Genomic DNA, 14,485 nt, shown 5'->3' on the forward strand with positions numbered 1-14,485 from the left:
CCTGTTGCGTGACCGTGAAGGGGCCCAGCCATTTGGGTGCCAGCTTTTTGCACCTCCCTCTGGTGGGAAGGCCCTCCGAGGACAACCACACCTTGTCCCCCACCCTGATGACCTCCCCTTGTCGCCTGTGGCGATCTGCCCCCTTTTTGTACGCTTCCTTGGCCCTCTCCAAGTGTTCTCTGAGCTGCTGGTGCACCGTCTCCAGTTCCTCTGCCCAATCCTCAGCCTGTGGGCCCTCCTCCTCCTCCTCCCTCTCCCTCTCTGGGAAAGATCTGAGGTCGCGCCCGTAATTGGCCTTAAAGGGCGACACCCCTGTGGAGACGTGCACTGCATTGTTGTAGGCAAATTCTGCTAGTGGCAAGCGATCCACCCAGTCCGTTTGCCGCTGGCTGACGTAGCATCTCAGGTACTGCTGCAGAATGGCGTTGACCCTCTCCGCTTGTCCGTTGGTCTGCGGGTGTCTAGCCGTCGACAAGCTGACCTCCACCTGCAGGAGGTTCATGAGCCGCCGCCAGAACCTGGAAACAAATTGGCGGCCACGATCCGAAATAACCCTTAAAGGTAATCCATGCAGTCTGAAAATGTGATCAACAAACAGTTTGGCTGTCTCTTCTGCCGAGACTGCCCTGGCACACGGTATAAAGTGACACATTTTGGACATGAGGTCCACCACCACCAACACTGCAGTCTTACCCCTGGACGAAGGCAGATCTGTGATGAAGTCCATGGACACCACTTCCCACGGCCTGTGTGGTGTGGCTAAGGGCTCCAGCAACCCTGGTGGCGCTGCTCTGACCACCTTCGCCCGCTGGCAGGTGGTACAGCCCCTTACATAGTCTCGAACATCTTCCCTCACCCCTGGCCACCAGAAGTGTCTCATGACTAGGTGAGTGGTCTTGTCCCTTCCAAAATGCCCCGCTGTAGGGTTGTCGTGCATCTGCTTGAGGACCGTACGTCGAAGCTGGGTGGTGGGTAGGTACAGCGCACCCTTGTAGAAAAGCAGCCCTCTGCGTTCTGCAAAGTCTTTTGCCTGCTCCCTCCCCCCTCTCAGTTCTCTGAAGATGCGGTTGGCAAATTCATCCGCTGCCGTCAGTGCTGTGAGTTCTGCCTCGCTCACCACTGCTGCTCCGCAGGACCATGCCGACGGGGGGAAAATGTGCCTTGGGGCTGGTGGCGCCTCCTCCTCCATGTACTCTGGCTTGCGGGAGAGGGCATCCGCCCTGACATTCTGCTCTCCTGGGATGTAGTGTATGGAGAAGTTGAAGTTCGAGAAGAACTCCGCCCACCGTATCTGCCGCTGGTTGAGCACCCTGGCCGTTCTCCAGAACTCCAGGTTCTTGTGGTCTGTGCACACCTGGATGGGGTGCTTGGCGCCCACCAGGAAGTGTCTCCAGTGCTGGAACGCCGCGTGGATCGCAAGAAGTTCCCGATCAAAAACTGTGTAGTTTCGCTCGGGCTGGGTCAACTTCCTGGAGAAGAAGGCACAGGGTCTCCACTCTCTGTTGGCGTCCAGTTGCAACAAAATGGCGCCCACAGCCTTATCAGAAGCATCTGTTTCAATGCGTAGGGGCGCGTCCTGAACCACGTGGAACAGGTTCTGGTCTGAGGCGAACACCCTCTTGAGGCTTACGAACGCTGCTTGCGCCTCTGGTGTCCACCTGAACTTCTGCTTGCCTCTCAGGCAGTCAGTGATGGGAGCCGTAACTCGAGAGAAGTTCTTGATGAACTTCCTGTAGAAGTTGGCAAAGCCTAGTAGGCGTTGGGCATCTTTGCGCGTCCTGGGGCTGTGCCAGTCCAGGATGGTCTGCACCTTGTCCTTGTCCATTGCCAGCCCCTTGTCTGACAGCTTGTAGCCCAGGAAGTCCACCTCCTTGGTGTGAAACTTGCACTTCTCCAGCTTCACATACAGGTGGTTCTCCTTCAGGCGCTGTAACACCTCCCTGACGTCCTTCACGTGCTGCACTGGGTCGTTGGAGTAAATAAGGATGTCATCCAGAAAGACCAAGCATTTCCTGAAGAGTAGGGACCCCAGGACGTGGTGCATGAAGGCCTGGAAGCATGCTGAGCCCCCTTGCAACCCGAAGGGCATCACCAGATATTCAAAAGAGCCCAGAGGCGTGAACATCGTGGTTTTCCACTCATCGCCTTCCCGGATCCTGATCAAGTTGTACGCCCCCCTCAGGTCTAGCTTGGTGAAAATCTTGCCTCTGCGTGCCGCTGTCAGGAGATCATCCACTCTGGGCATGGGGAAAGCCACTGGCTCTGTCACCGAATTCAGCCGTCTAAAATCCACCACAAGACGGCGCTGTTGCGTGTCTTTCTTGTCCACCCAGAAGACCGGGCTGCCCCCTGCTGCCTTGCTTTCTCTGATGAACCCCCGCTTGAGGTTCTTGTCGATAAAAGCGCGCAGATCCTCCAGTTCCTGGTCTGACATGGCGTACAGCTTGGCTGGGGGTATAGTTGCCCCAGGCACCAGGTTGATCTGGCAGTCAAAAGGCCTGTGTGGGGGCAGGTGGTCGGACTCCGCTTCACTGAAGACCTCCTGCAGGTCCCAGTATGGTTTGGGTATCGCCTCACCCCCTTTGACGTGCATGGTGGCCACCGTGGCTATCGGAGGCCCCTCCCCTGGTTGGTGCTGCATGCAATGTTCCAGGCAAAAGTCCGATCCAAAAGTGATGCATCTCTGATGCTAACTTATGGAGGGGTCGTGGCGCGCCAGCCAGCTCATGCCCAAAACGATTGGGGGGTCTGAGATGGTGGTGACGTTGAATGCCAGTGTCTCTGAGTGCCTTCCAACCGTCATTCTCATGGGGGGGGTTTGATGAGTGATGGCCCCTCCCAGCAGCTCTCTGCCGTCAATGGTTGCCACGTGCAGAGGAAAATCCAGCTGCAGAAGCTGGATCTGGTGCTCTTCTGCAAAGTTTCTCGAGAAGAAGTTGGCTGAGGCACCACTGTCAATTAGGGCGAGGACCGTCAATGGATAGCCATTTGGGAGCGTGAGCGTCACTTCTAGAACCACTCCTGCTCTGGGAGGGGTGGGCTGGCTCTGCTCCTCTCTGTGCGGGTGGGTGGGCTGGGGCTGTTGTCTGCTGACTGTGCCTGGCTGCCGCCCCTTGTCTCCTGCAGCCAGGCTTTCCCGTTTCCCTGCTGTGGTGCTGCGTCAGTGGGGGAGGGCACAACCGTTCCCGCCTTTCCTTGCCACTCCCTGCGATGTGGGCAGTCTCTGACGAGATGCTGGGGGGAGTTGCAGAGAAAGCAATTCCCACCCCTTCCCTCCTTGCGTCTTGGCGCCGCTGGGGTTTGAAAAGCCCGCGCGCGCGCGCTATCAATCTGCATGGGTTCCTGGTCCTGACTGGCCCCAGGCGTGGCTTGAAAGGGTTGTTGAGGGAGTGGCTTCTCCTGCGACCGTGGGAACCAAGCCCGCTTTGCGCGCGTTGCTTGCTTGTCGCTCCATCTGGATTCCTGCCTCACCCCCACCGCCAGAGCCGCTTTGCTCAGTTGATCCATATTACTGGGCTTTGGACCTCTCGAGAGCTCATCCTTCACCTCCTCATGCAACCCCAAGTAAAACGCCGCTTGCATTGGGGCAGACTCCAGATCCCACCCCAATCTGTGCACCAGCATGGTGAATTTCGCCCAATACGCGCGAACTGTCATATTTCCTTGGCGTAAATTATGAAGTTCCTCCTTAGTCTGGTCCATATGACTATCGGACGAATACATCGTTTTCAAACCTTCTAGAAATAGTTTGACATTCTTCATGCAAGGATTCCTTGTTGCAATTAACGGTCTTAGCCACTCCCTGGCCGCCCCTGTAAGGTGCTCCACAATAAACGCTACTCTGTGCTCATCATCAGGGAACTCATCGTGGTGCAGCTCAAGAGCATACACAATCTCAGTCTCAAAGCCCTGAAACTCCTTCGGGTCTCCATTGAACTTGCTTACTAGGGTCCCGGCTCTCCTTCCTGGCAGCACTTGGACTTGGGGTGCCCCTCCCGCCTTGTTTTTCTCTGCATCCAGCTTGTTTTGGAGGTCTACCGCCACCGCCCTTAAATGCTGCTCTTTTTCCTGGAGCTCTCTCACCTGTTCCGCAAGTTGTAGCCGGTCGTCCTGGACCTTCTTAGTCTCCTCTTTAGCTGCCTTCAATTCTCCCTGCGCCTGCAGCGACAGCTGTTGCAGTTCTAGCTGGGCTTGCTCAGCGATCTGCCGCCACTTCTCCGCCTCTGACACGCTCATCCCGGCAACTCCAAAGTAGCCCAAAAATGATTAGGAGGTTGCTGTCACAGTGGCCGGAGTGGACTACTTCAGAGTAACGACGCTACGCAGCTCTGCATTTTATTCTTTTATTGGTGCTGCGTATTTACAGTGCTCAAGTCATTGCTATTTACACGGAGCGATGTTGTCAGTCGGTTTCAGAACCTCCTAATGGCTTTTGGCGCGTCTTTCTCCAACACAAAAGCTTTGGCAGACCCATCCTCTTGCCCCTCCTCTTCCTGCGTAATTCTGGAGTTGGGGGGATGGGTCTTCCCCCCTTACTTGCCCCTTCCTGTCCCACCTGGGACCCTGGCTCCTCTACCTTGCCTGAGCCTCGGACACGACTTCCTGCTTCCCCACTGGAATCGGAACTCTCCCTGCTTTCTCCTTTGCTCGGGGACGGGCTTGAACTCAGGAGGGGAGGGACTTCGCGATATCCCCTGTCCCTCACATTAGGTAACTACAAAATGCAGCACACACAACAAGTTTTTTCAGTGCTCATGCTATCCTAGCATCAGCTGTTCAATAATAATAGCTGTCAAGTTTTCCCTTTTCTCGCAAGGAAACCTATTCAGCATAAGGGAATTTCCCTTTAAAAAAGGGAGAACTTGATAGCTATGTCAATAATCAATTTTGACTCACTGCAGATTAGCTGTCCTCAACATGTAACAGGCAGCAAGTATCTTTAAGCACTAAAGAAGAACAAATACTAAACAGCATTGTTGCTAGAATTCCTTTTTCTGAATAGACAAAGACATTGCAAGGAAAACATTACTAAATCACAGAGATAATCATCATAGTCAGTTCCTCTAATGAGGCATCATGGGATTACTGGAGTTATTATAAGAGTCATCTTATTGAAGAAATTCAAAGTTAATTGAAATCAATTGTACTGTTCTGACAGCAGGTGTTTAAAGTGGCTAAGATATCAAAGCGAACTCTTTAAAGCAGTTACAACAAATGTTACATTCACTTTTCAACCTCTAGCACTTCCAAGTGAAGAACTACAATTCCAGTTTGCTGTGTGGTGTTTTTTAAAGCAATCTTTCTTCTGCCACTAAGGTTTCTATGGAACAAAAACTGGTCAAAATATATTTCACTGCAGTGGATGGCCTGAAGTTCATCTGCTTCAGGGGTTTATAGAAGGGCAAATTGTTATCTTTGGCTGAATTTCAAAAGTTTAATGATTTGATTTCCATTTTGGCAACTATTTTTCCCAATGAGGTGCCAAATCTTGCCACAACTATATAAAACAAAGAAAATGTTCAGCTGCAAATGTATGAAATGCATTCTCTTGGTCATACTCTGTTTGCAAGTAAGGTATTGGTCATGATCTGAGTGGTTCCACTCTATACATAGCAGACTTTCCTCCTTATAGAAGAGCACAGGAAGTCTTTGCACACACAGAGCCCTGGACTATGGCTCCATCTTCTATTTTCATTGATACTTTTATTATCTACTTTATTTCATGCCTAACCTAAGGAATCACTGAGCTCCAGCAAAAGTCATTAATTTCTGCTGAAAGATGTGTAAACTGTGTTGCCATTTCAAGTCGCCACCTAGCTACCTTTGATTTGAAAAGCCTAGCAAAAACAACCCCTTGGAACAGATAATATAATACGCTCCATCAAAGATATAATTTGCCTACATATTCCTAGTGCTTAAGAAGAGCACCTTAATTCCGAGAAGTCTAATGCATCCCAAGAACCTACTTCCAGTCAGATCATAAACACCAAATGACAGTCAACAATTTAATTCCAGATATGCTACCCTCCAAAGGCAAAACCAGCAATAACACTATCTTGGAAGAGTCTGTCAGAGACTAATGTTGATTTCTATGTAGGTAGTAAATTACAGCGAAGAAATGAAGCAGTGCCCAAGTGAATGGCATATACATAATGCCTCTCAGGAAGACATATTTTTATTGCTGTGCTTCAGGACAGGCTTCTCTGAATCCAGGGTTCATCAGCAATGAAAACACAGCAAGTCTTCCACATGCTTACTGCTGATTTCCAAGATCTGCTTTACGAGTCAATACTAATGTCAGGTTAGAGTTTAACTGTGCAATTATTAAGTAGGCAGCTCAAAAAAAAAAGCAGCAGCAAGAGGAGTTAAGGAATGCCTAGTAAGCCCAGGCAAACATGCAGCGGAGTGCTTCAGATGTGCATTTAAAAGGAACAATGCTGCTTTTCACTGAAGGCCTTTTATTTACATATACATGCTTGTTCCTTGACAGCATAGATAAAAATGTGACAGTATAGATAAAAATGTTCTGTAGGTGATGGGGATTCAATGTGTAAAAGTATTGGACCAACTAATGGAGTCTTCACACATCATATCTTGTTATAGAAGAGGTAAACCCATTCTCAAATAGTATTACAATTCATCAACACTCTGGAGCAGGCATCCCCAAACTTCGGCCCTCCAGATGTTTTGGACTACAATTCCCATCAACCCTGACCACTGGTCTGATAGCTAGGGATCATGGGAGTTGTAGGCCAAAGCATCTGGAGGGCTGCAGTTTGGGGATGCCTGCTCTGGAGGGAGGGGTAGAATATGCCAGTATACTAATGTTTGCAATGAACAGAACCCACACTCTGGCTTTGACTTTGGGGACAAAACGCAAAATGAAGTATTGATTCAAGATGCATTGGGGGGGATTACAATCCATCCTTGAAAATATTGCAGAAAGTATTTAAGTCTATAAAAAGGTAAAGGGACCCCTATTAGGTCCAGTCGCAGATGACTTTGGGGTTGCAGCACTCATCTCACGTTATTGGCCGAGGGAGCTGGTGTACAGCTTCCGGGTCATGTGGCCAGCATGACTAAGCTGCTTCTGGCGAACCAGAGCAACGCACAGAAATGCCGTTTACCTTCCCGCCAGAGTGGTACTTATTTATCTACTTGCACTTTTGACATGCTTTCAAACTGCTAGGTTGGCAGGAGCAGGGACTGAGCAACGGGAGCTCACCTCGTCACGGGGATTCGAACCGCCAACCTTCTGATCAGCAAACCTTAGGCTCTGTGGTTTAACCCACAGCGCCACCCGCGTCCCATTTAAGTCTATAGGAGAAATTTAATTAAATTACTCCAGTTAAGTTGCATCGTAGTCACAATAAGAATCTGATGCATGGAACAAAGAACAGAGAAGGATTTTTCCTAGCTTCACTATACACCCAGAGGCAACAATCCAGCAAATAAATAGGATTTTTCTGTTCTCTACTTTCTACCCTGACTAGTGGGGGTGGTGGAACTCTGAATGTGGAGGCTACACTGTTCAGCTTCATTGCTGCCCACCAAGAGTTTGAGTTGGTCTCAAACTGCAATGCCAAATGTGTCTGGCCACAGGTAAGTCAACTGAGTTCAATGTAACACTCTGTCCATCTAGGCATAGAGGAGTCTATCAGCCGTGCTGGTGCATGACAAAGGCAATGACATCTAGTTGTACACTATGGAAGAATTGCAATGGTGAATGTTCTTCCTACATGGGAAGTTTATGGGGGGTTTTTGTGATGGTGTCCTGCTTCTCATAAGCATCTGGTTGGCCACTGTAAAAACAGGATGCTGGAATAGATGAACATTTGGTCTGATCCATCACAGCTCTTCTTATGTTCTTATCTAAGTGCAGCTAAGGTAGCCTGAATCCAACCCAATGGCCATGGCCAATATATGTGGCTGGTATGGTTACACATATTCTATTTTCTCTTTCAATTAAAAATGAACACAAAACATGTATAAACATAGGGCCTCTGGGTTGGGCAGTCTTCATTCCCATTGATCCCAGATTAGCCCTGTTAAAGTCACTGGAGTAAGTGGGTTATGGACTGCAGCCAGAATTTCCATAGCATTTTCACCCAGTCACATTCATGAGTTCCACATTAGCAGAATGTAAAAACAAAAATGGTACCTGAAAGATATGGACGGGAATATGAATAACTGGTACAGTTAAAACCATCGTTCCTAATTTTACTTCCCAGAGGTCTGCTTAAATGTTTCACAGTGAACTCTGTGTCTTTTGGAACGGGGAGTCTGATTTAAAACATTGAAATCCAAGCTCACATGCAGCAGTCCTCTTCCATGCGAGTCAAAAACAGGGGGGGGGGCCTTTGGACCTTTTCCTTGAAGAAATAATACTAATTGTATCAAAATCTGACTTCAGCAACTTTGTGATCTGTATCTGTATTTAAAGCTGAGGCTTTAAAACTCCCATCACTCTTCTCTCTGTGCGAAGGGAGATTTCCTATCTGGCCTCCAGAGGTGACTGTGTGCAGCACAAGAAGCCACTGCATCAGCATCTGGTCTTATACCATTCTATAAGTTCTTGTTGCATAAAGCAGGCAGAGGAAGCATGTCGATGGCATCTGCACTTTTCAATGTAAGTAGCAGCTGAATCCAAGGACTAGTCAGCTCATTGCATAATTCGGAAAGGGGGGGGTCTTTTAGTGCAACACACAGGAATTGTTGACTATTTAGTTCACAAAGTGTTGCATGAGATTGGAAATGTCACCCTGCACCCGATAGCTGCATCGAACCCTAATTTTCCAAAGATGCCTCTTTGCCTTATCTAAATTCCAGCATGGTACATAATAAACAGCTCACCAATTACTATCATCATAAAAATTTCAATAGCCTTGAAATACTTGTTATAATGCAGAGAGGAACAATCACTTTAATGCAGTAAAACCAACCACCACCGACTCTTTCCCTTTCAAAGAGAGGAAAACATAAACAAATGTATTCTTGGCAGTGTGAGGCTGTTACCTCGCTTTAATAAATCCTCTACTCAGTGTAGTAGCAGAATCAATATAGTACACTGTTTTACCCAACAAGAAAAAAGGACTAACTGCTCTAAGCTGCTGCTGCTTCTGTACAGCTTCCTTCCCCCGCTTGCAAAGAAAAGAAACTATCTGATTTGATTCCATGCAGTGATTAAACATCTTTGTGCTCTGCTGAGTAGGGTATTCTGTCCCCTCCCCCACTAAAAAAAATGGCATCAAAGCAATCAAAATGGTAATGTTAAGCATGAATGGGGGCCCATCCCCCCCCCGCCTTCAAACTCTGCAGACTTTTCTCCATGTCATGAAGAAACCAACACCCCTTCCTCACAAAATGGAAGCTTCCACTACCAAACTGAGAGAGCTGACAAATTCTGGGCTGCGATCAATCGGGACAGGGAGGGGAGTGGCGGCGCTGGAAATGCTCGCATACATCCATGCATAGGCAGATAAGATTATGCAGCAGCCAACGTCGCCTCGGGCGCGGATGAAAAATAGCCACTGCTTACTTTTTAACTTCCACCACAACTATATATATTCCTTTCCTCTTTCCGTCCACTACCACTGGCTTTCTCTCTCCCCTCTCCCCGCCCCCCGGGTACGTATGGTGAAGACTCCTTGATAGGCTGGAAAGATTGTTTTTAGGCCGGGGGGGGGGCGGGCGGGATATGATCCAGGGCGCTATTCCAAGTTTTGGTGCTGAAATAACTGCTGCATTCCGAAGGAATCGAGATCGATTCAGCCGAAGGAAAGGGAAAGGAGGTTGCGCTCTCTCGCTCTCTCCGCCAAATGGGCTTTTGCAAAGCTGCATGAGCAGGCGAGGAAGAGGGGGAGGGGGAGTGCCGAGGGCTGGGAGGAGGGGAGCCTGGCGAAAGTTGGCTTTTAGGGGGGGGCGGTGGGGGAGGGGAAAGGACAACCCGGCAGCTCGTAGACTGGATTTCTAAGCCGCTGCGCGATTCGTGCATTGGAAGTACCGAAAGTCGAACGGGGCGGGAGGTGAGGGGGGCAGGGAAGGGGGCTCCTTGTAGTGTGTGTGTGTGTGTGTGTGTGTGTGTGTGTGTGTGTGTGTGTGTGTGTGTGTGTGTCGTTTTAAAGCTCCAGAGATGCGCGGGGAGCTGCTGAGCGTGCCGTGGCATCTGTTCGTGGTGCTGAAACGCAGCAAATCCCCAGCCCCTCGCCATCAGCTGATCTGAACACCAACTCACAATGCGAGACAACTTTCTTTCAGCTTGGAAAAGGGGCGAGGGGAGGTGGGTGGGGGTGGGTGGGAGGAAGGAGGGGTCCGTCATTGCCCCCATGCACACCAGGGTCGCCCGCTGCAAAATAAGAGACACCTTCACAGAGAAAGGCACAAAAAAGAAAGTTTGTTGGAAGGAAGGTGGGCGAAGGCATCTGTTTCTATAGTGTCTCGCTTCTCTCTCCCTCCCCCACTTTACCCCCCTCAGATTTGCCTAAGTAGACAAAGCTATGCAGGAGGGGTGCAGGGTTGTGTGTCTGTGTGTGTGTGTGTGTGTGTGTGTGTGTGTGTGTGTGTAAATGTATATACATGAACTCGATTCCCAAGCCAGCAGGTCAGATCAAACCAAAGAAAGAAGACGCCAAGTGTGTGGAGTGGGGGGGAGGAGGGGAGAAATATATATATATGCACACACACACACATACATATCTGTATCTATGGAAGCAAAATCAGCTTTCCAATCAAAACCAGCACTCTAGGCTTTCGAAGTGGGATCAGTCCCCTTATTCCCAACTCTCTGCTTTTGTACACTGCAAGGAAGTGAAAACAAACTAAGCAGAAGACCAAATAATTTCCCATATTCCTAAAACATGTCGACCAACTCAAAATGGACGCCTCGGTGTGTGTGTGTTTTTAAAACGTCTAACTACAGCATATCTCTTTTTGTGTGTTATGGTTATTAATATAAACACAGTGCCTGACAAGGCAGCAGAAAACTGGATCCCTCATCTTTAAAACCTTTTATCACTTTAGGCTCCCTTTAGTAAACATGAGTGTTTTATTCACTGGTGCGGGTATTTTTTTTCTCTTCCGGCCAACGCGGATTCTTTGAGAATGTTTAGAAAGTGCTTTGTAAAAGAGAGAGAGAGAGAGAGAGAGAGAGAAAGGAGAGGAAAGACGAAACCCCATCCACAGCACATAACTGAATCGATTCATTCTTACTTGTTTTTCATTAAGAGCAGCTATTCTCGATTGCCTCTCATGGATTTGTTTCTTAAGATCACCGTTCTGTAAAAATGGCAATAAAATGCAGATTAGAGACCAAGTGTAAACTAAAGCCAATTCAGAGGAAACTTGCCCTTAGGAATTGTTCGGGGGCAAAAGCCCAACCGACAGCATGCACAATAAGGAAAGGGAGTGGAAAAAGAATAACCCCCTTAAGTAACAAAGCTCAGCCGGGTCTTCAAAATGAGATCTCTTACTGATAAACTTTCTCATCCTGCTGTCCCAGCAGAACTGCACTTAACACAAGAAAGCTAAAATACTGAAGAGGATGGGTTTTAAAAAACACACACACACACACACACACACACACACACACACACACGAGATCTGCATTTACCTGTGGATCTTGCTTCATCTGTGCAACTAGTTTCTTTTTTTAAAAAAATGCCCCTTAAAAGAAGGAACTAGAAATAGTTTCACGTGTAAAGGGTTTTTTAAAATGTGTGTGTGTGTGTGTGTGTGTGTGAGTGTGTGTGTGTAAGGGGGAGGGTGGGGGTCTGGAACAAAGAGGCAAGTAAACACAGCGAGTCAGTTTCAAGCAAAGCTCATAAATATTCAAGTCTCGTCCTAATCGCTCCAACACACATACATACACACAAGTACCAACCGCAATGTTAACTCCGGATCGCGACAACAGAGACACACACACACACATGCCAAAACTCAGCCAAACAATCTCGAAAACTACTTTTGTCAAGTGGTGGTCCACACGGTTAAGGGCAGAGGAGGGAGGCTCCTGGAGACTCTCTTGCCACCAAGACCCGCTTCCCGCCCCCGTCGTCCCCCCCCCCCTCCCGATCGATAGACCCTGCGACAAGGAGAACCCACCGCCACTTGGGAAGCACGCGGCAGGGCTGGATTCTTTCAGATCCCCTTTCTGGCGGAAAGGCCAGCCAGCCAGCCAGCCCGGGCGAAGGCGAGCCTCTGCCTCTCTCTCTTATTACCTGGTGACATTGGATTTCCACTTTTAACGCCTCTGGCAAGCGGCGCAGCTCCATCCTTCCAACTTGCGAGGCACTTTTCGCCCACTTTCGAATCCCAGTGAAGTTTGGTGGCTTTTTCCTCTCCCCTCACCCGCCCCACTTTGCAAGGAAGAGCCACGGCAGGAAAGCCTGGCGAGTCGAAGCAGCGACCCCTAGAAAAAAAGCAAAAACGAGGGGCTTCAACACTCCTCCCCCCTTTCAAAAAGCGGTAACAACAATCGAAAGAAACAACTAGTCAGGCTGCAAAGCAAGTTCTTTGCCTCTTTGCTGAGGGACACGGACAAATCACTCACTTTCCGCCAAACTGGGGGGGAGGCTACCCCCCCCGGCCGTCCCCCCCAGCCCACAATCCCCATGGGCCCCTCGGCGGCCCCCTGCTCCGCCCAGGACCCGATTAATCGCCTCGCGCAGCTCCGCCGCCCCTCCAATGGGGGACCGAGGAGACTTCGAAACGGGAGGGACTATATTTCCTCAAAGTGCGCGCCTTGATTTCACTTTGCCTCGGGAAAAGTTGTGCCACGGCTGCCAATGCTAATTCGGAGTTGCCCGGATGGAGCAAGGCAGGGCGGGGGGGGGAGGAGGAGGAGGAGGCGGCGGCGGCGGCGAGAGGGAAGGAGCCCCTGGTTGGAGCATGCGCGCGAGCAGCAGCAGCAGCAGTCGTGGACCCAGCGAGAACAACGGAGGGATGGAGAGAAGAAGCGCCAAGGCTTCGAATCAAGAAGAGCCTGTGGCCCCGGGAGGCACTGCGCGGATGCTCGGCAAAAAGAGAGCCATGGCCGCGGTGGTGATGCCCGTCAAGCAGCTTGTGGGCTTGGCTGGATTGGAAAGCGCTGCCCTGCCTGGACAGCAGCACAGCCCTGGGCCCAAGCGAAGCTTCTTGCTGCCTCTGAAAGCCCATCTCGCCCACAGATAAGGCACCGCCTGAAATCTGAAAGCGGGACAGGGAAGCAAGGTTCTGGGATGTGGACTGAGGGCTCATGCCATCTCTCACACTGCCTCCAGTGGAATACTTTTCTTTTCTTTTTAAGTTTTAAAAATCTTTATTTAGTATTAAACATAAAATCAATATAATTCAACATAAATCAACATAACACAAATGCATCCAAAAATCCAAATTATACAAAATTAAATTAATTATACAAATTAAACCAACTTATAAGAAGAACAGAAAGAAAAGAAGAAGAAAAATGAGAAATAGAAAAATAAAGAAGAAAAATCCAAAAAGAGTAAGAAAAACGAAAAAGAAGGCATACATAAGGTCAAAAAAGAAAATACAATAAACTTCCCAGCATTTCCATATCAGTTCCCTGATTACGCATAAACTCTACTATGCTTCTCCCTTACAAACTTAACTTTTTATTCCTTATTTCATTTTCTTCTATTTTTATTAAATCCATTAAACTTGTGTGTACTTAGTCAAAGCAAAGCACCCATCTAAAATTTATACCTTCAGTGGAATACTTTTCATGGGACTAGGGCAGTGGATCAGAAGAAAAAATTGCTCACACCACACCAATTTTTTAATTGATAATTGGAAAGCAAAAAGAAACACCTCGTGGCAGTGCTTGATTTGTAACATAGAACACAACTACTTTATAATATGATAATGGGGCATCCGGAAAGTATAAAACAATGCAGCTACATGAGAACATGAATCATTCCCAAAATATAACATTGACTGTCCTTGAATTGTCCCACCACACTTCCCATCCTCTCCTGCCACACCCTTTGAGAAACACTGGACGAGGAGTTCCCATCGCCAGCTGCCAATCAGCAAATGTGGTGGAATATGTTGTTGTTGTTTAGTCGTTTAGTCGTGTCTGACTCTTCGTGACCCCATGGACCATAGCACGCCAGGCACTCCTGTCTTGCACTGCCTCCCGCAGTTTGGTCAAACTCATGTTCGTAGCTTCGAGAACACTGTCCAACCATCTCATCCTCTGTCATCCCCTTCTCCTTGTGTCCTCAATCTTACCCAACATCAGGGTCTTTTCCAGAGAGTCTTCTCTTCTCATGAGGTGGCCATTGTATTGGAGCCTCAGCTTCTGTCCTCCCAGTGAGCACTAAGGCCTGATTTCCTTCAGAATGGATAGGTTTGATCTTCTTGCAGTCCATGGGACTCTCAAGAATATAGTGGTGGAATATAGCCCTGTGCAAGTCAACCCTTTTGTCACCTCCCCACCCGGCCTCATCTCTTGATCCTGCCCCTTCCACGTACCTATGTTTCCCCT

The 14,485-nt window shown here is 48.8% G+C and overlaps 1 protein-coding gene across 2 annotated transcripts in view; it reads right to left on the reverse strand.

Moving 5' to 3' along the window:
• PHF21B (PHD finger protein 21B) overlaps positions 1-12,731 on the reverse strand; it is a 180,992-nt gene extending 168,261 nt beyond the window's left edge. The window contains exons 1-2 of one of the 2 annotated variants that reach the window (XM_088669938.1): positions 12,216-12,731; positions 11,209-11,274 (exon numbers count right to left, since the gene is read on the reverse strand). In XM_088669938.1, the coding sequence (XP_088526064.1) occupies positions 11,209-11,274; positions 12,216-12,269 (120 nt within the window). In that variant the 5' untranslated portion in view covers positions 12,270-12,731. The remainder of the gene's footprint in view (positions 1-11,208; positions 11,275-12,215) is intronic. The other variant, XM_060275181.2, reaches the window with a different exon arrangement.
• Between the last annotated feature and the right edge of the window lie 1,754 nt (positions 12,732-14,485).

The sequence above is a fragment of the Zootoca vivipara genome, chromosome 5 (assembly GCF_965207765.1).
Source record: "Zootoca vivipara chromosome 5, rZooViv2.hap1.1, whole genome shotgun sequence".
Lineage (NCBI taxonomy): Eukaryota > Metazoa > Chordata > Lepidosauria > Squamata > Lacertidae > Zootoca > Zootoca vivipara.